General features: G+C 40.4%; 2 protein-coding genes across 10 annotated transcripts in view; both read right to left on the bottom strand.

Moving 5' to 3' along the window:
• Window positions 1-6730, bottom strand: part of ccdc180 (coiled-coil domain containing 180) — a 55021-nt gene extending 48291 nt beyond the window's left edge. For 6 of the 7 annotated variants that reach the window (XM_041998272.1, XM_041998277.1, XM_041998273.1 and 3 more), the window contains exons 1-4: window positions 6547-6730; window positions 1439-1530; window positions 1280-1365; window positions 883-992 (exon numbers count right to left, since the gene is read on the bottom strand). In XM_041998272.1, the coding sequence (XP_041854206.1) occupies window positions 883-992; window positions 1280-1365; window positions 1439-1530; window positions 6547-6708 (450 nt within the window). In that variant the 5' untranslated portion in view covers window positions 6709-6730. The remainder of the gene's footprint in view (window positions 1-882; window positions 993-1279; window positions 1366-1438; window positions 1531-6546) is intronic. The other variant, XM_041998276.1, reaches the window with a different exon arrangement.
• A 280-nt stretch (window positions 6731-7010) lies between these two features.
• Window positions 7011-16556, bottom strand: card9 (caspase recruitment domain family, member 9). Of its 3 annotated transcripts, none has more exons than XM_041998318.1 (13): window positions 16316-16556; window positions 16159-16228; window positions 15575-15712; window positions 14580-14698; window positions 14301-14507; window positions 14139-14222; window positions 13792-14019; window positions 11019-11144; window positions 10763-10951; window positions 10647-10695; window positions 8712-8845; window positions 8578-8636; window positions 7011-8493 (listed from the first exon to the last, which is right to left on the bottom strand). In XM_041998318.1, exons 1-13 carry the CDS (start codon window positions 16427-16429, stop codon window positions 8400-8402), a joined length of 1611 nt encoding a protein of 536 aa, XP_041854252.1. In that variant the 5' UTR covers window positions 16430-16556; the 3' UTR covers window positions 7011-8399. The 3 variants fall into 3 exon arrangements, 2 of the variants coding, with proteins under 2 accessions (XP_041854252.1, XP_041854254.1); XM_041998320.1 differs by having other exon boundaries at window positions 10763-10936; XR_006011949.1 differs by lacking the exons at window positions 7011-8493; window positions 10647-10695.
• Window positions 16557-19054: the final 2498 nt, after the last annotated feature.

Genomic DNA, 19054 nt, shown 5'->3' with positions numbered 1-19054 from the left:
CTTTTGATGCCCCGGCGCAGCCAGAGGAGCAGATGTCCAGAGAACCAGCCCAGCACAGCCTCCACTGGGGAGGAGGAGACAGGAGCTGATCGGCTGTTTCCATACCGAAAAGTTGTATAACTGCTCTATTTAATCAGTAGGCTAATGTTTCCCATGCATTAAATGTGCAGTTCTTTATTGGACAAGAGGAAATATAATTTTCTCTTTTGGAGGCTAAAAGTGGCTTCATAGAACAGAACCCTGAACACAATAATGCTAAGCTACAGCAAGTAAACTCAGACAACGTTTAGCGGTTTGAAAAAGTTTTATTTTTTAAGGTTTTATTTAATGTTTTTTATTTATATGGTGTTGTTTATTTTCAAAAATGCAAATTAAAGAGTTGTGACTTGTGACAAATGAACAAAACATTAATTATGGGTATATATGCTACTTACTGAGAATTGCATTTATACCTCAGTTGGAGTCTGTTCAACAACAGCGTGGCTATTAACGTCTCCGTGATCCTCTTCCATGTAACGTTTTTGTTCATACTTTTGACTCTGGTTTTCAGGCTGCCAAACAGCACCTCTTTATTCTTTTCCACCTCACAAGTCAGGCTTTTTCTCTCAACCCCAGAAAAGTTTCTTTTTTGGCAGAAAGTCTCCTCTACATGTTTTGATCTCACGGGCAAGGCCTCTGGACCACGAATAAATGGGGGCGTAACATGTAAATGACGGATTCAGCCACCGCATTTATCAAGGCCCGATCATTCCTATGCTGGAATCGGTCAGATACGAACGTTTCATGAAGAACACGCGGATCCAATCGTAAGATCATTTCTGCGCTCATTTCCATGTTTGTTTGATAAATGAGGGCCACTGTCGTCTAGGTAAGAGAATATACCTGGGACAGGTGAGACATGTGTGTTTCCAGCTGTTTCACAGCTTCCTGATTTTTCAGACTTTTCTTCTTCATCAGCTGATTGATGATGTCAGAGCACTGACGGTCAACCTCTGAGAAACAAAAAGGAGCAGAGCTACAGCTGTGATTGGCTGACAGATAAAAAGACAGTTTAACATCTACTTCTGTCAAATAGTGGATCTCTGATGGCTCACATCTACACAATAAAATCAACTCTGGGTCAGATGAGTTCAATCTGAGCGATGCTGCCTGGACCAGGTCACCACTATCCACTCAGTGCTCTACATTCCAGAGACTGATGGACAAAGTCCTGTGGGACCTGAACGCTGTATCTCTGTTTACTGTCTGATTTGATAAAACATTCATGGGTGATACAAACCTACTGAGTCAGGAAGGCTGGCAACATCACTGATGACATCATCTTCATCATCCACCTGCTGCCTCTTGCTGGAGTAAGAACAGAACCTGAGAGATTGATGGACAGATGTGTGAGAAAGAGACATAACTAGAGTGTGTGTATGTGTGTGTCTGTGTCCACCTGCTGCTACAGCGTATGTTACTGTCCTCAGCAGACACACAATCCATCCTCATGTCTCTTCGTCCGGCCAGCAGACCCCTGGACAGCTGAGCCTGAAATATGGGACACACAGTGAAATCATTGCAATGTTGGTGGTGACATCTCTGTGACATTCCTGATGGTAGTTTCCTCTGGTCATGGTTGCCAATTTTTGCCGACTTGTTTTTCTATAAAGTCGTTTGGAAATACTGTCAGTCGCAGGTTTTTGGGCATGTTTTCTTAAGTGTTGTTGCTTATTTGGCCTTGTCCTGCTTCCTTTATAAAGCTCTCGTTATTCTCTGTCAGATGTCCACAAAAAGGCAATAATTCCTGGCTGCAGATCAGGAAACAAGGATGCAGCAGTTTTCTTTTTTTTTAGAAAGTAGTGTCCACAGACCCGTTTCCTTGGTTACCACGCTTATCTGAACATTAGGTGGGAGGTAACTCAAAAGGCATTTTGTGCATAAAGTGTGAAATACGTGCTTGCTTTTGTTTACTCCCTCCTTTTTTCCCAGCTACTTATCTGTATAAATATGATCTGTAGTTTTAAATATGGTCTGTAGTTATAAACATGATCTGTAGTTTTAAATATTATCTGTAGTTTTAAACATGATCTGTAGTTTTAAATATTATCTGTAGTTTTAAAGCTGATCTGTAGTTTTAAATATTATCTGTAGTTATAAACATGATCTGTAGTTTTAAATATGATCTGTAGTTTTAAATATTATCTGTAGTTTTAAATATGATCTGTAGTTATAAACATGATCTGTAGTTTTAAATATGATCTGTAGTTATAAACATGATCTGTAGTTTTAAATATGATCTGTAGTTATAAACATGATCTGTAGTTTTAAATATGATCTGTAGTTATAAACATGATCTGTAGTTATAAACATGATCTGTAGTTTTAAATATGATCTGTAGTTATAAAAATGATCTGTAGTTTTAAATATGATCTGTAGTTATAAACATGATCTGTAGTTATAAACATGATCTGTAGTTTTAAATATGATCTGGAGTATAAACATGATCTGTAGTTATAAACATAATCTGTAGTTATAAACATGATCTGTAGTTTTAAATATGATCTGTAGTTTTAAATATGATCTGTAGTTATAAACATGATCTGTAGTTTTGAATATGATCTGTAGTTATAAACATGATCTGTAGTTATAAACATGATCTGTAGTTTTAAATATGATCTGTAGTTATAAACATGATCTGTAGTTATAAACATGATCTGTAGTTTTAAATATGATCTGTAGTTATAAACATGATCTGTAGTTTTAAATATGATCTGGAGTATAAACATGATCTGTAGTTTTAAATATGATCTGTAGTTATAAAAATGAGCTGTAGTTATAAATATGATCTGTAGTTATAAACATGATCTGTAGTTATAAATATGATCTGTAGTTTTAAATATTATCTGTAGTTTTAAATATGATCTGTAGTTATAAACATGATCTGTAGTTATAAACATGATCTGTAGTTTTAAATATGATCTGTAGTTATAAACATGATCTGTAGTTATAAACATGATCTGTAGTTTTAAATATGATCTGTAGTTATAAACATGATCTATAGTTTTAAATATGATCTGGAGTATAAACATGATCTGTAGTTTGAAATATGATCTGTAGTTATAAAAATGATCTGTAGTTATAAATATGATCTGTAGTTATAAACATGGTCTGTAGTTATAAATATGATCTGTAGTTTTAAATATTATCTGTAGTTTTAAATATGATCTGTAGTTATAAACATGGTCTGTAGTTATAAATATGATCTGTAGTTTTAAATATTATCTGTAGTTTTAAATATGATCTGTAGTTATAAACATGATCTGTAGTTATAAACATGATCTGTAGTTTTAAATATGATCTGTAGTTATAAACATGATCTGTAGTTTTAAATATGATCTGTAGTTATAAACATGATCTGTAGTTATAAATATGATCTGTAGTTATAAAAATGATCTGTAGTTATAAACATGATCTGTAGTTATAAACATGATCTGTAGTTTTAAATATTATCTGTAGTTTTAAATATGATCTGTAGTTATAAACATGATCTGTAGTTATAAACATGATCTGTTTATGAATATGATCTGTAGTTATAAACATGATCTGTAGTTTTAAATATGATCTGTAGTTATAAAAATGATCTGTAGTTTTAAATATGATCTGTAGTTATAAACATGATCTGTAGTTATAAACATGATCTGTAGTTATAAATATGATCTGTAGTTATAAACATGATCTGTAGTTATAAACATGATCTGTAGTTTTAAATATTATCTGTAGTTTTAAATATGATCTGTAGTTATAAACATGATCTGTAGTTATAAACATGATCTGTAGTTATAAACATGATCTGTAGTTTTAAATATGATCTGTAGTTATAAACATGATCTGTAGTTTTAAATATGATCTGTAGTTATAAACATGATCTGTAGTTATAAATATGATCTGTAGTTATAAAAATGATCTGTAGTTATAAACATGATCTGTAGTTATAAATATGATCTGTAGTTATAAACATGATCTGTAGTTATAAACATGATCTGTAGTTATAAATATGATCTGTAGTTATAAACATGATCTGTAGTTATAAACATGATCTGTAGTTTTAAATATGATCTGTAGTTATAAACATGATCTGTAGTTATAAATATGATCTGTAGTTATAAACATGATCTGTAGTTATAAATATGATCTGTAGTTATAAAAATGATCTGTAGTTATAAATATGATCTGTAGTTATAAACATGATCTGTAGTTATAAATCTTAGCCGCTATGATGCCTGACAGGAGCTTCCATGTTGTGGAGAGACAGGTTATTGGCCGATAGATGGATGGGACTGTTCCTTTCTGGGGATATTTCAGTATCTGGAGTGATGTCCCTTGGTCAGCCATTCAGGTTGGGTCCCATCCCTGAGCAGTTGCTTCATTTGTGCCGCTAGGAACTCATGGAGTGAATTTAGCGCCTTTAACCAGTATTCATGGGTCATGTCGGGCCAGGTGCTGACCAGTTCTTCATACCTGAGATTCTTTGCTGGATGTCTGCCACTGTGATGGTAACTGGGCCTTGTTCAGGGAGGAAGATGACACTCTTAGTTCTTTTACCACTGTGCTTGACTGTTATGTGATGCCTCCTTCTCCCATATGTTTTTCCATACCTCTCACCGGGAGCAACTCCAGAATGAAAGAGGGTCCAGCCCCTCTCAAGGACAGTGGTTCCAGAGCCCAAGCCGTGTGTCAAGATGAGTCCAACTATATCTAGCCGGAACCGCTCAACCTCGCGCACCAGCTCAGGCTCCTTCCCCACCAGAGAGGTGACATTCCACATCCCTAGAGCTAGCTTTTGCAGCCGAGGATCAGACCGCCAGGGTCCCCGTCTCTGGTAGCCGCCCAGCTCACACTGCACCTGACCCCTATGGCCCCTCCTGCAGGTGGTGAGCCCACGGGAGGGGAGGCCCATGTCACTCTTTCGAAGCGAGCCCGACCGGGCCCCATGGGCAAAGGCCCAGCCACCAAGCACTCGTCTAAGTGCCCCACCTCCAGGCCTGGCTCCAGAGGGAGCCCCTGGTGACCCAAGGCCGGGCAAGGGAAACCTTGGTCCTTGCTTTGTCATCATCATAGGGGTGGTTTGAGCCGCACTTCGTCTGATCCCTCCCCTAGACACCTGTTTGCCATGGGTGACCCTACCAGGGGCATGAGCCATAGCCGCTAGGATCGTCAGGACGCACAAACTCCTCCACCACAATAAGGTGGCGGCTCAGGGAGGAGAACGATTTTTCTATTATATAACATTTTTTAAAAGCGGCTGGTTAGCTCAGTTGGTAAAGCATCAGTCTCATATGTGGGAAACTAGGGCTTGAATCCCACAGGGGACAAATATTAACACCTTCCAGTTGGGACCTGGAGCAAGACCCTTAAAGCTACTACCTAACCATTGTAAGTCGCTTTGGATAAAAGCATCAGACAGTGATAATCCACTTTGGTGAGGTCCCGCACAGTAAAAAGAAAATAGTTCAGTAAAATTAAATACCTGCGTCGAGGAAGACTTGTATATTGTTTGGATGATCATCTGCTTAAATTCATCTCTTTGGTTTGAAGTGACTGGGTCACTTGGTTTAGAGGTTATTGAAGAAAATAGGTCTCATAAGAAATTATTACATTTCCATTAAATATGAAGCAATCCAAAATATCTGGCATCCTATACAAACACAAAAAAGTTATCTGTGTTATTTGTCTCTGTTTGTGTCAGAATTCTTCTTTTCTTTGAAGACATTGGGTCATATGCACAGTTTATTGAAAATATTGTTTTACCTCCTTCATGAGAATTTTCCGCTTTACGGATATCTGTTGAATATCCAACTTAAAACTTATTTCACCGCGGTTATGATGGAGGTGACCTGAGAGTGGAGCCTGCACTGGAGCATCTCGCCTTACCAAAAGCCTGAACTAACCTGCTGATAAAAAGATATATATATATATATATATATATATATATATATATATATATGTATATATATATATATATATATATACATATATATATATATTACACAGAGAAGAGAAAAAAAAAGTCAAACACCGATGCTTTTCAGAGTATGCTCAGACCATGATCATCAATAACTGTTGTGAATTTGGGGGCTGCAAGTGATTTGGAGTCAGATATATATATATATATATATATATATATATATATATATATATATATATATATATATATATATATATATCTTTCTTTTTATTAACAGGTTAGTCTAGGCTTTTGGTAAGGCTGCTTGAGAGGGGTGATTTCATGGTAGGGGTGCTTTTGTCGGCACAACACCGGAACCGTCTCCACAGTGCAGCTTTGCAGCCAGATCCTTCCGAAGAGCTGGTCTCTCGCGCAAAGCTGTCCGTCACTCGCGCGTGTGGATTTTAATTTGATTTTATATTTTTATGTTTGCTAAGGGTTGATGAATTCATGCGGGACTTTAGTTAACCTGCGCGTGAGTGTTTTTTTTTTTTTTTTCTCCCAGTTTATGGCATAAATGTATGACAATACTAATACTGTCTGACCCGGCCCTTGCTCACCTGAGCGTCGAACAGCTGCCGGTACACCTCCCCGCTGGGAATCGCTCTGCTCTCACACATATCGACGGTCGGTCTGGCTCCTGCTGCCGGGTCAGAGCACAAGATTCCCCGCGACGAAGGAGAGTTCTGACCCTCCAATGGGTTGCTTTTGCGCGACTTCATAAAGTTTTTCTTCTCGGTTAGTTTGTCGTTAACTGCAGTTACTTCAACAGCTCTAGAAGGTTTCCCGTCACCATGACAACAAGTGGAGCGTTCAGGATCCGTAAGAGAGTCGTTAATCTGATACTCAGAAATATAATTAGTATGATCGCAAGTTATTTTGTGTTTTTAATATTTATTGTTGTAGTCGTTTCAAAGAGAAATTTTCCGGAAGCCCAGAGCAGTCGTGCTTGCTTCCGTGATAAGGGGATAATTTATCTCGAGAAAAACTGTTTGCTTTCTTAAATTAAGCAATTTCCTGAGACCTGGGAGAAAAAAAAGTTTTTCTTTTTTAATCTTTTTATGACAATTCAAGTATTGTGGTCACAAGAAACATGTTGCAACATTTTTTTTCAAAAACAATGTTTATTATGTCTTGCTTAATACACATTGTTATGGTGCAGCTATAATAGTGTATTATTATTTGTATGGATTTTTAAAAACATCCTTTCATTTAATGACCACTTAACAAGATTAAGACAGTAAACGAAGAAACATGAAAAACGTGAAAATTGAAATTCCCTCCATTTTGAAAAGACACTGCATGTGCTGTGTTGGTCACACCCCCACAACAGGGGCATCAGAAGAGAGTTCAAGATGTTTTCTTAAAGGAAAAGTATTAATCACATACATACTATAAACCAGGGCTACTCAATTTGGTCCTACGAGGGCCGCAATCCAGCAGGTTTTCCATGTATTCCTGTACCAACACACCTTGTAACGTGAATGACACGTTACAGCGGTCAGGTGACGCTTCTGAGGCAGAGAGAAGATTAAATAATCGTTTTTGAGCCAGAAGATGCTCAAGAGAAGCCAGCATCACATATTTTTGACACATTTAACTTAACTTCCTCCTAATAATAAGCTGTAGCAGTTAATAATTCAGTTATGGAAATTAATCAAAACATCTTGTCTGCAGATGGAGTGCAGCTTCACCCTGCTCAACTTTTTAAATTCCTGATGGATGGACACGGTCAGGAGTCTGTTGGAAGACACAGTCTAATGCTGGATGTCTTTCCTGTCTCTAATGAAGTCCAGAAGATGACCTCAAGTACAAGAGTGAGGTGCTAGCAGCACAGTTTAACATGCTGCAGATATCAGTGTTAAAGAGGGCTGTATCTCACTGTAGAGCACAAAAAAGGACTTTGGCTACGTTCACACTGCAGCTCTGATTGTTCGCCTGTTTGTGACTCATATCAGATTTTTCCCGGCACAAAAAAGCATCCATCTTTACTGACGTAACACTATCCATTGGGTGACGTGCTCCTCTGTGCATGCGTGTCACTTCAGGGCCACGTACCGTTCACACTAAAGTGTGATTCAGATCACATAAAAAAGGTTATGTGAACGATCACAAAGAAAAAAAAAAAAAATCAGATTTCAGTAAAAAAAAAAAAATCGTATTTGAGCTTTAAGACTTGCAGTGTGAACGTCGCCTTTTTCTGGGTGGCTGCAGCCTTCGTTAGCAAACCCAGAAAAGCGATGTTCTGCTGCCACCGGGGAACGTCAGAAGAATGTTACCAGTTTAAAACGTAAAGTGGAATGATTTGAACTGAAGCCATCCTGTCGGCCATCTTTATGCCCAGTTGGGGTGACAACAAACAAACAGAATAAACAGGTTGTGATTCTTTCACTGAAATCTGGGTGAAGTGATGTCAGTCTGACTCAGTGATGTCACTGCCGCTGCTGTCGTCAAGGTTACTGGTTGCGCACTCTGTCTTGTTGAACTTTGACCTCAGGGCTCGCTTTCTGTTGTCATGGAAACAAGAACGCCTTCAGATGAGTTCTGGCTGCAGGAAGTTTCAGGTCAAGTTTAAAGACTGAGACGCTCACCTGCGGTACAGGAAGTTGGGACGAGATCTGAGGGTGAGACATTCGCCTGGTTGTTCCTCCTGAACATACATAAACAAAATTAAGTGTCTCCACCCGCCAACTCTCAGCACCACCTGAATCTGAGTTGAAATTACCCATGATGCACCACTGCTGGGGCCGTGTTCCGACTGTCCTGTTCCTCCCACAGGAACACTGTTCTGGTGCTGTTGCTGAGCTACCACCTCCTCATTCTCCCCTGACATCCCGCTGGGAACCTCCTCCCTGCTGCCTGAGAACAGCAACAAAAGACCACATGACATCATTCCACCTCATATGACATCACCGTCGCTCTGGGACCATTTCTCAATATGTGTACTTGTCTGTATACTTGTATTCTTATTAAACATCATGGATCAAAGCACAAATACTTTTTAAAAGATCGCATCCAATCACGTACGCTCCAATTGCTCCATTCATTTAATTGAGAACGTCAGAGGTGACCTTATATCCCAGAATGCAATGCAGTACAAAAAGAAAGACGTCAGAGAAGAAAGCTCTTAAACTTTAAATTCTTTTTTTAAATATTAGTTTTTAAAAATTTCTGATAATGTGGGCTTTAATCATTTTAGGCAATAATATTTTATTTTATAATTTTAATTATAATTATATATATTTTTTTAATTGTATTGTACTACATCTGGTCCTCAATTTTGCCGCTTCCTCCTTAGCTTCTAGGTTTATGTTTGTAAGAAAGTTTTTATTTAGTTCATAAAAGCCTTTAAATTATTATTATTTAATATTTTAATCAAACCTTCAAACAAACAACTGAATACATAACCAAAATGAAATAATAATAATAAAAAAAAGACTTCACTAAGTTCCTAACTTTTTCTCCACACACACTCGTCTACACGGCCTGTACTACCACACTCACTGAGCCTCATTCGCTAATATCTTCTTATGAATGTTCTTAAATTCCTCCTTAAGTTGTACTTAAAAAGTATTTTTTTAACCAGAAATCTTCATAGATTTACAGCCAAATTGTTCGCATCTTTCCTCTTAGATAGGTGAATACCAGTCTCTAACTTAGTTGAAAGGTTGCCAGATGGCACAGCCTGATTTGCAGGTAAACACCAGCATGTCTATAAAAAGTCATGAAGGCTGACGGATCACCTTCAGACACAGAGACAAGGAAAAATAAAGGTAATGAAAGGAAAATAAATAATAATAAAGATGCACACTAAAAGCTGTTTGTCCTCATTGTCAAAGTGATAAACTGGTTAAACGTGCTATCTTGTGTAACCGCAGGCTGAATTTATAGGTTTGTTGTTGATTTGTGCCCTGTCATTACAGAATACGTGAGTATTTTTCATACGATTCACAGTTTTGTGAGATAAAAAAATAGTTTGTTGTTTGTTGTGGGATTCGTGCTCCGGGTTGCTGCTGATCCCCCGGTTCTCGGGACCCCTGGTCTGTCATGACCTTCACAAAGGCGTAGTTGTATTTGTTCGATCACACTCATCTTCAAACACTCTTCATTCTTCATATACTAATAGCTACTTATCTGGTGTATCTTTATCTCCTGTTTCTTTTCTCCACTCCCCTTTTCATTGTTTTATCCTTTATTTATTTATTTATTTGGGTTCATCCATTCAGGTCCAGCAATATTATGTAAATTCAGTAATAAACAGTTATTCATAATAAATACATAAAATAGGATAAGAATAAAAAAAAAAGCCCTATACACATAAAGCTCCTCTTGCCAAAGCAAATTTGTTTGGCACAACACAGCAGTCAGACCATCCTTCTGCTGCTACCATGCTGGACAGGACAAGTTAAAAACAAGAAGTAGAAAATGAAAAAGAATCGGCTCGTAGAGCTGGCTCATTCACCAACAATAAATCAATACAAGTAGCTGTACCTGAGAGTTCCAGCAGGGGGCAGCAGAGCTGAGAGCATCTGATTAGCTTCATGTTAAGAGTGACAGCAAATGATGTCAGAGCTCCGTTCCCTAGCTGGTCACCTGACTAACCATACACCACCTCCTAACAGGTCCCATGACACATTTTAACACACAACGTCTTTCAAACCTTTGATGACGCTGTCTCCAGGCTCCTCCTCTTCCTCACTGCTCACACTCTGAGAAAGAAAGCATTCCTCATTATCATCATCATCATTATCACAGCAGCCTCCTACTCCTTCTCACCTGCTTAGAGTTAAAGGTGATCTTGCGGAGGCGTGTCCTTAACTGTAACTCCTCCCCCTGTGACCGCAGAAGGCGGAGCTCCAGCTTGTCGGACTGCTCTGAGAGCTGTCTGACGCGCTCCCTGTACTGATCCTTCTCCTGCAGGAGCAGCCGCGCCTCCTCCTGCTGCTGAGCCTGTGAAACCAGAGCCTATAACAGGAACCAGAGTTCACCTCACTGACGTCAACATCGTAATCATCATCCTCTCCCTCCTTACCTTGTCTCTCTCCTTGATCACCTCCTCCAGCTGACGCAGGGTTTGCTTGTTTTGTTGACGGTACATCTTGACGTCTCCTTTTAGCTGAGCACAGCACAGCTCCAGCTCTTCCTTCTCCTCCAAATTCTGCAAACATACATGATCTCATCAACATTTGACTGATCCAGTCTAAACACATCAGGGGCCTCATGTATGAATGCTGCATAAGCGTTAAAATGTTCCATACGCCATGTTCCAGGTTAAAAATTTGTGTGACGGTGTGTACAGATCCACTCAAAGTTGTTTTATGTACATCCTGACGTATGCATGGAACATGGTGTACGGTACATTTTGATGCATATCCAGCATTCGTACATGAGGCCCTAGATATTCCACTACCCCTGCACATACATGGAGTTTTTATGAAGCGCATCCAGTAATGTCCGGCTGAAAGCATTATGTGTGGAATGTTTGCAACTTACATGCTTCAATGAATGCATCACAAGCAAAAAATTCTAAAACTACACATCTACCTGAATGCATCACAAGCAGAATGTTCTAAAACTGCCCAGGTTCCTGAAAGCACCATAAGCTAAAGGCTCTAAAAATACATGTATCCCTGAATGCATCACTAACAAAATGTTCTAAATCAGTGGTGGGGAACCCTGGACTTGAGCAATGACATTCCTGCATGTTTTCCTTTAATCCCTGTGCTAACACACCTAATTTAAATCAAAAAGACATGGAAAACTGGCAGGTCTATGAAAGTATCCTAAATACAGCAAAGCTGAAATAATCAAAAACTACACAGGTCCACAAATGCATCACACACAAAATGTTATAAAACTACATGGTTTCCTGAATGCATCATTAAATAAATTTAATTAAAGCATGCTTGATTTCTTCACACAGCTCATATTGTATAAAATGTTGGGGACAAGCGAACAAAATGGCTGTCAGACTTCTAGAATCACTATACAAGCTATAAAAATCTTTAGTAAATTATGTCACTTTAAATTTCAACCTTTTGTTTTTTCTTATGGTGCTGAATAAACGTGGGTTTGTGTCTGGGTGGGTCGGGGGGTATAACCATGTAGAGTAATTGTATGGTTTTAGTGTGCCCTACCACAGGACTGCAGATGTAAAAAAGCCTAAAGCCAACTCTGGAGAAACATTTATGTTTGAATTTATACATGGTCCTACAGTATATGCTGTCTGAACTCCTCTGCAAAGGCTGTGTTTTATTTCTTTTATTTAGTTTTCCTAACTTTTTTTTCCCTATCCCAGTTATCTCAGGCAGGATAAGTTATGACTGCAGCACACTTTTGGACAATGGAAAACTTTTATTTCATGGGGATCAGGAGTGGAGATCCGGCGTGATAACAACAATGCAGGGAAAGAAAAAGCACCGAGGTCGTTGAGGGTCAGAATGGGTTGAGAGCCCAGGCCCATTGCCCACCTCTGCCCAGCATCCTACTTGCTAACATCCAGTCCCTGGAAAACAAGTTGGATTAACTAATGGGACTTGAGGAACTGCAACATTTTCTGCTTGATCAAAACATGGCTCTGATGACTGGGCCATTTCATTGTCAGAATCTTTCTCTGTTTTCTGCAAGGACAGAACAGAGGAATCAAACAACTCTAAAGGTTTGTTTAAAGGTGAACAACTGGTGTGACCCCCAAAATACTAAAATTCTCTCCAGCTCGTGCTCGCAGGATTTGGAACAACTATCCATTCTGTGCCAACCATTCTTTCTTGGGATGCCGACAAGCACTATCAAACCTACGATGGGCTGTATCGCCACCAAACCTCATTTAAATAAGTTATGCTGACTTTTTATCAACACGTCAAGTGTGCCACCAGGGGGAAGAACATCTTGGACCACTGTGACACACAATTCAAAGAGGGCTACAAAGCGGTGTCTTTGCCTCCTCTCGGAAAATCGGACCACAACGCTGTTTTCCTCGTGCCAAAGTACAAACAAAGGATGGCACAGGTCTCCAGGAGGCAGGTGAGGCGCTGGAACGACCAGATGGAGGCTACGCTGCAGGACGCTCTGTCGGATGTCGACTGGGACATGTTTCAATCCAGCTCGCGGGATATCAGTGAGTTTACGGAGGTGACGACAAACTTTTTTACTAAAGGTTAATAGGTATGAACAGCCTTGGATGATTGGTATTTCACTGTCCTCTTGCACGTGACAAATAAACAACCTGAAACTTGAAACTACATGAGTCCTTGAATGTGTCATAATTGACATCTTCTAAAACTACACAGCTCCCAAATTGCCTCACAGGCACAATGCTGTATAATTACACAGGTCCCTGAATTTGTCATTATTCAAATATTCTAAAACTACATGTCACTGAATGCATCACAAGCGTATGGTTGAAAATTTTCTAAAACTACACACAGATCCACAAATGTATTACAACCAAATGTTGTAAAAGAACATCACAGCAAGCTTTTTCTAAAACTGGTCTCTGAATACATCATATAACCTTCTGTTTGTTCTGTTTCTACTAGGAGTGGGACTTTAATGCTTAATTACAATTAATTAATTAAAAAATTAACGCATTTAATTGCAGAGTGAATTCCAAACAATGTGGAACATTTGTTAGTGCACGAGTTCCTGGTACACTGGTCAACCAGTACACATGTCAGAGCTTTGCTAACAACTTAGCAGCACTTTCTTTTTGTCTTTGACAGTGAAATGTTGAGAGAATCTGACTTCTCTGACTCATTTCTTCTACTGTTGGTCTTCCCACTGCACCTCCTCCTTCTGCTCCTTACCCTGCCTCTCTGCTCCTCTGCTCTGTGGAGCTCCCTCCTCAGTCTGAACACTGTAGTGAGGAGGTTCATCTGAGGAGGAGCTGGACTCTGCTGCAGCTGCTGCACCTCCTTTGGCTTGCTGTCCTGCTTCTCCTGCTTTGTCCTCTCCTCCTTCTCCTCCTGCGCTTCCTCTTTCTGCTCCTCGTGCCGGTTGGGATGGAAGAAGGGGTCTTTTGGCAGACCAGGTATCTGAAAGAAACACATGAATCTGTAAGATGACCTCACTTTTACTCTTCGGGTGAATGTTTAGAAACGGTGTATATTTGAGGTGTTGGTTGCTCTGGAAACAGAGTCAGGTGTGGGGGTACCTCCTGCATGGGCCTCAGCGTTCGTTGTCTCAACAGTCGAGTTTGATTCTCTGCTCGCAGCACAGTGTGCTTCAGACGCTCCACCTGTGCACAAATCAGAGGTCAGAGGTGAGAGGTCAGGGTTTATGTCTTTGGGGGGTGCAGGGCTGGGGGTCAGCTGACCTCTATCTGCAGGTCTCTGTTGGCCAGTAAGGCGCTGCTCTTTTCCTGGTTCAGGTTGTTGATGTCCACCATCAGGCTGTAGTTGTGGTCTCGGAGCTGCTTCACCTCCTCGCTCAATCGCTCCCGCTCATCCCGGATCTTCTGCACACGCTCAGTCAGCTTCCTCAACTCACGGTCCTTCAGTTGCTGCTGGCGGGACCACGCCTCCTGAAGATGACACAGAAACACTCTAATCGTCCATCAAAGACTGTTCCTCAGAAACATGGTTGCCTTGCCAACCTGTTCCTGGGCAACAGAGCAGGCCTGCTGGCGACGCCTCCTCTCGTCTTGCAGCGCCCTCTGCAAGCGGCTGAGCTCAGACATCAAGAACTGAGTTAGACCCGATTCTCCAGCCGTGTCTGAACATACCACAAATAAAAGCAATAGTCAAAGGATGACAGACAGACACACTGACAGACAAGTACACAGATGGACAAATGAAAAGACGAACAGGTGGACAAACAGTTGGACAAACAGGTAGACAGGTGGACAGATGGACAAATACACAGACAAGCAGACAGACAGACAGACGGACAGGCAAACAAACAGATAGACAGGCAGACAAACAGATAGACAGGTGAACAGGCAGACAAACAGACAGATAGACAGGTGGACAGGAAGACAAACAGATAGACAGGTGGACAGGAAGACAAACAGATAGACAGGTGGACAGGCAGACAAACAGATAGACAGGTGGACAGGAAGACAAACAGATAGACAGGTGGACAGGAAGACAAACAGACAGACAGACAGACAGACGGACATGCAAACAAACAGATAGACAGGCAGACAAACAGATAGACAGGTGAACAGGCAGACAAACAGATAGACAGGTGGACAGGAAGACAAACAGATAGACAGGTGGACAGGCAGACAAACAGATAGACAGGTGGACAGGAAGACAAACAGATAGACAGGTGGACAGGAAGACAAACAGATAGACAGGTGGACAGGCAGACAAACAGACAGACAGACAGACGGACATGCAAACAAACAGATAGACAGGCAGACAAACAGATAGACAGGTGAACAGGCAGACAAACAGACAGATAGACAGGTGGACAGGCAGACAAACAGGTAGACAGGTGGACAGATGGACAAATACACAGACAAGCAGACAGACAGACAGACGGACAGGCAAACAAACAGATAGACAGGCAGACAAACAGATAGACAGGCAGACAAACAGATAGACAGGTGGACAGGCAGACAAACAAATAGACAGGTGGACAGACCGATCAGGATGCTGAAGGTCTTGTTGGGCTCCTTCCCAGTGATCCGGCTGTACAGCTGAGGATAGTCTAATTCCAGACTCTCGAGGAAGGCTGTGTAGCCTTTGACCCCAGTCCTCTGCAGTATGTCCAGCAGGGCCCCTGTGGGTCAAACCACACATGACACCAGAGCCAGACCTGAACCCACAACCGGGCTCTGACAAGTTCTGAAGGACACATCCGGCAGACCAAACTACCAGTACCCAGTCTGTACGAATCAGAACACAATCTTGATGAAAGACTAAAGCTGACCTCACACCCAGAGAATGGGTTGAATTTTCACCAGCTGTAGAGGAAGTGAAATCGTAGCAGGAACTCAGCAGGATCTGCTGTTGCTACAACTTCCACATCAATCACATGATTCATCTGCATGAGTCTGTGACATCATCGCAAGACCAGTTTTAGATCAAACTGGTTTCAGCATCTTAAAGTTCTGAGAAGCAACTGGTTCTACACCTGACTCCGGAACCAGAACATTACCAGTTCAGTAAGATGACCCGGTTAAAACCACAGCTGGTTTGTTTCAGTCTGTACTGGTGAAAACGTACCAACTTTTCTCCTCTTGATGATGAGGGTCGGATCATTGAAGAGCTGTTCCTCATCCTCGGCACTGATCACCTAAAGACCAAAAACAACCAAGTAGCACAGAGGATGAAGGATGGGATGATAAGGAGGCCAAGCCAGAACAAGGAAGAGGAGGAGTACCTGACACTGGCGCAGGTAAGGTGTGATCCTGGACGGATCAATGGTTTTGATCAGCAGCATCCTGAAATCATCGAGCTGCAGCCAGCAAAGGTCGTCCTCACACACTGCCTCCATCAGGATGAACAATACAGACACACACACACACACACACACACACACACACACACACACACACACACACACACACACAAAACACACAGTTTAGTTACCTGCTGCTTTCAGACACACCTGTCTTTCTCTATCTTGCTTCACTTTCACTGAGCTTGAAACAGTTGGACTAACTTGTAGTTTCTGCTTCAGGCTCCGCCCTCTCTGACTAATAGCAGTGTGATTGGTTAACACTTGGTGACTCCACCAATCACATCACAGCTGCTCAGTGCATTAAACTAAGGTGAACCTCTAATTCTTCTACTACTGATCACATCCTATCAGAGAACATCAGACATGGTCAGTTTCTGGTGAGGTTCAGATCTGGTTCTAATCAGGTTCTGATCAAGTTCTGGTCAGGCTTAGGTCAGGTTCTGGGCATTTTGTGAGAAGAAACCTTTATGTTTCTGTAAAATCTGAATCTTTTCATCAGATGTCTTTGTTCACACAAAAAAGTGATAGAAAGAGGAAGAAATCAACAAAAAGAGAAGTTACAGGATGAATGACAAGCAGCCAACAGGAAGCTGACTGAAACAGGAAGTGATGTCATGGACACGATCCTGGACAAAACATTTAACTGAAACACACAGAAGGGGCTGAGAGACAGGCTGTGCTCACTGTCCACAGGGTCCTGACTGCAAGGGCGTAGGTTTAAGTTAGACATCTGTAGGGACATTAAAGTCCCCCACAGACAAGTGTTTCATTGCCCTCTGACAGACATTTATTTGTAACATCATGCAGGTACCGAGAATACCAAGAATGGGACATGTTTTTTGAACCAACACAATTTATTTATTGGTCTAAGTCAGGGTTACTTAATCCAATCCTACTCCTGCCACAATCCAGCAGGTTTTCCATGTATCCCTGCTCCAACACACCTGACTCAAATTAATGAGTCATTGTGCAGAAAGTGATAGGCTGTTAGATCCATTTCATTTGATTCAGGTGTTACGATGCAGGAATACATTGAAAACCTGCTGGACTGAGGCTCGCCCAAGTTTTAAACACCTCACCTGTACCTGACTAATTCATTTCTCCAAACAGTCAGCAGAACTTTTATTCTTGATCACCGGCCCATCAAACGCTGATCTGCCCGTTGGTTCTGTTCTTAACCTACACCAAGCTGAACCAGTCAGACACTTTAAACCCATATTTGGCTCCGAGCCAGTGGATGGCGCTAGCTGTCAAACCCGATGCGAGTAAACAGAGAAGAGGCGCAGGGAAAGTGTACCGCTGGATAACTTTTTATTTCCACTGCTTGACTGGCTTTTTCCACTGGTTAAAACCACAAATGTTAAATTTAGGTCTTTAAGTCTTCCTGAACCAAATCATCTTACTGAAAGTGAAAACATGATTTTTTTTAACCATCAGCCATCAACATTAATGTTGCGTTCCAGTTGTACTCGGAACTCAGAAATCCAAGGAATTTTTCCCTGAAATGACGAAGTGATCTTGTTTTTCCAAATGACAAACTCGATAGTTTCAGAGACCCCAGGATTCAAGATTTAAAGATGGCTGCGCCCTGTAACAGTTGTAGTCTATTATTGTCATTAAAATTCTTTATAATATATTTTGTGTCCTTAATGTTTCCAGTGTAACAGCTGTGAGTTGCTGTCATCAATAATTACACTCACAGTGGACTTGCTTGTGAAAAATTGCATCAGTATGTGTGGTTTATTCATTTTTATCACCAAACTGGCTGGTGTTCTCATGGTGCACATTTTTAATGTATGAGTCATTGTGCAGAACTTTGTAGGCTGTTGGATCCATTTAATTTGAGTCAGGTGTGACAGCAACCCTTAGGAATGACTTTGGACACCCCTGATTTAATCTTTATTTTCGATTCCTGCTAACTCACTCCATGATTTTAGTGGCTTTAACGAGCCGTACGGTTGATATTACCATTTAAGAGTGGTGGGGTATTTTCTGCTTTTATTTCTGTGCAGTTTGCCTTTTTATGTTTTTTTTTCTAGTTGCTGTGCTTTAATTTTGTGCATGTAAACTCCCACCTCTTCTGCTGTAATCAACAAGTTAATTTAGATTCAATTATTTGCTGCAAGACGGATACTTTATATTCCAAAACCATCTCTTTTTAAAAAATATTTAAACAATTAATTATCTCAAGATCAATTAATTAAAATACAAAACTTAAATACAAAAAAACCTCTTCCATGAAAATGAAAAGCATTTATAATCTGTGGAGAAACAAATCAAATCTCAGCTCAAACACCATCAAAAACAAAATGCTTGTTTTCTATGATTTATTGTATTGTATCATTGAACATTATTACTGAACAAGAGGCAACAAAAAATTAATAAATAAAAATAAATAAATAAAATCAGAAGCAGGTAAATTAGGTAGGCTCAGAAACAATAGCAGGACCTCACATGGTTTATTGTATTATATGAACTGAATGTAAAACGGTCACAAGCAACCAAACAACGGCTGGGGGCCGTTCTGGGGGTCTGGCAGCATCTGCTTCGGCTGCTCTCGTGTCTGTTTAAAACATGCGTGATTTGTTTTTAGCAGACCAGCTTGCTAATCGTTTGCCTGCGTTGATTATTTGATTAAAACAACAGTGAAATTAATAA

The sequence above is a fragment of the Melanotaenia boesemani genome, chromosome 11, assembly GCF_017639745.1.
Source record: "Melanotaenia boesemani isolate fMelBoe1 chromosome 11, fMelBoe1.pri, whole genome shotgun sequence".
Lineage (NCBI taxonomy): Eukaryota > Metazoa > Chordata > Actinopteri > Atheriniformes > Melanotaeniidae > Melanotaenia > Melanotaenia boesemani.
The sequence above is the reverse complement of the archived record's forward strand: the minus strand, read 5'-3'. Positions and strand labels throughout refer to the sequence as shown.

Bases quoted from the DNA above. Each gene is read 5' to 3' on its own strand.
- card9 (XM_041998318.1), bottom strand. From the start codon at position 16,429: ATGGAGGCAGTGTGTGAGGACGACCTTTGCTGGCTGCAGCTCGATGAT. The intron at 14,699-15,574 runs GTCTGTCCACCT...TGGTATGTTCAG, and splicing joins GACCTTCAGCATCCTGATCG to ACACGGCTGGAGAATCGGGT. The intron at 11,145-13,791 runs GTAAGGAGCAGA...GTATGTTTGCAG, and splicing joins CAGAGGAGCAGAGAGGCAGG to AATTTGGAGGAGAAGGAAGA.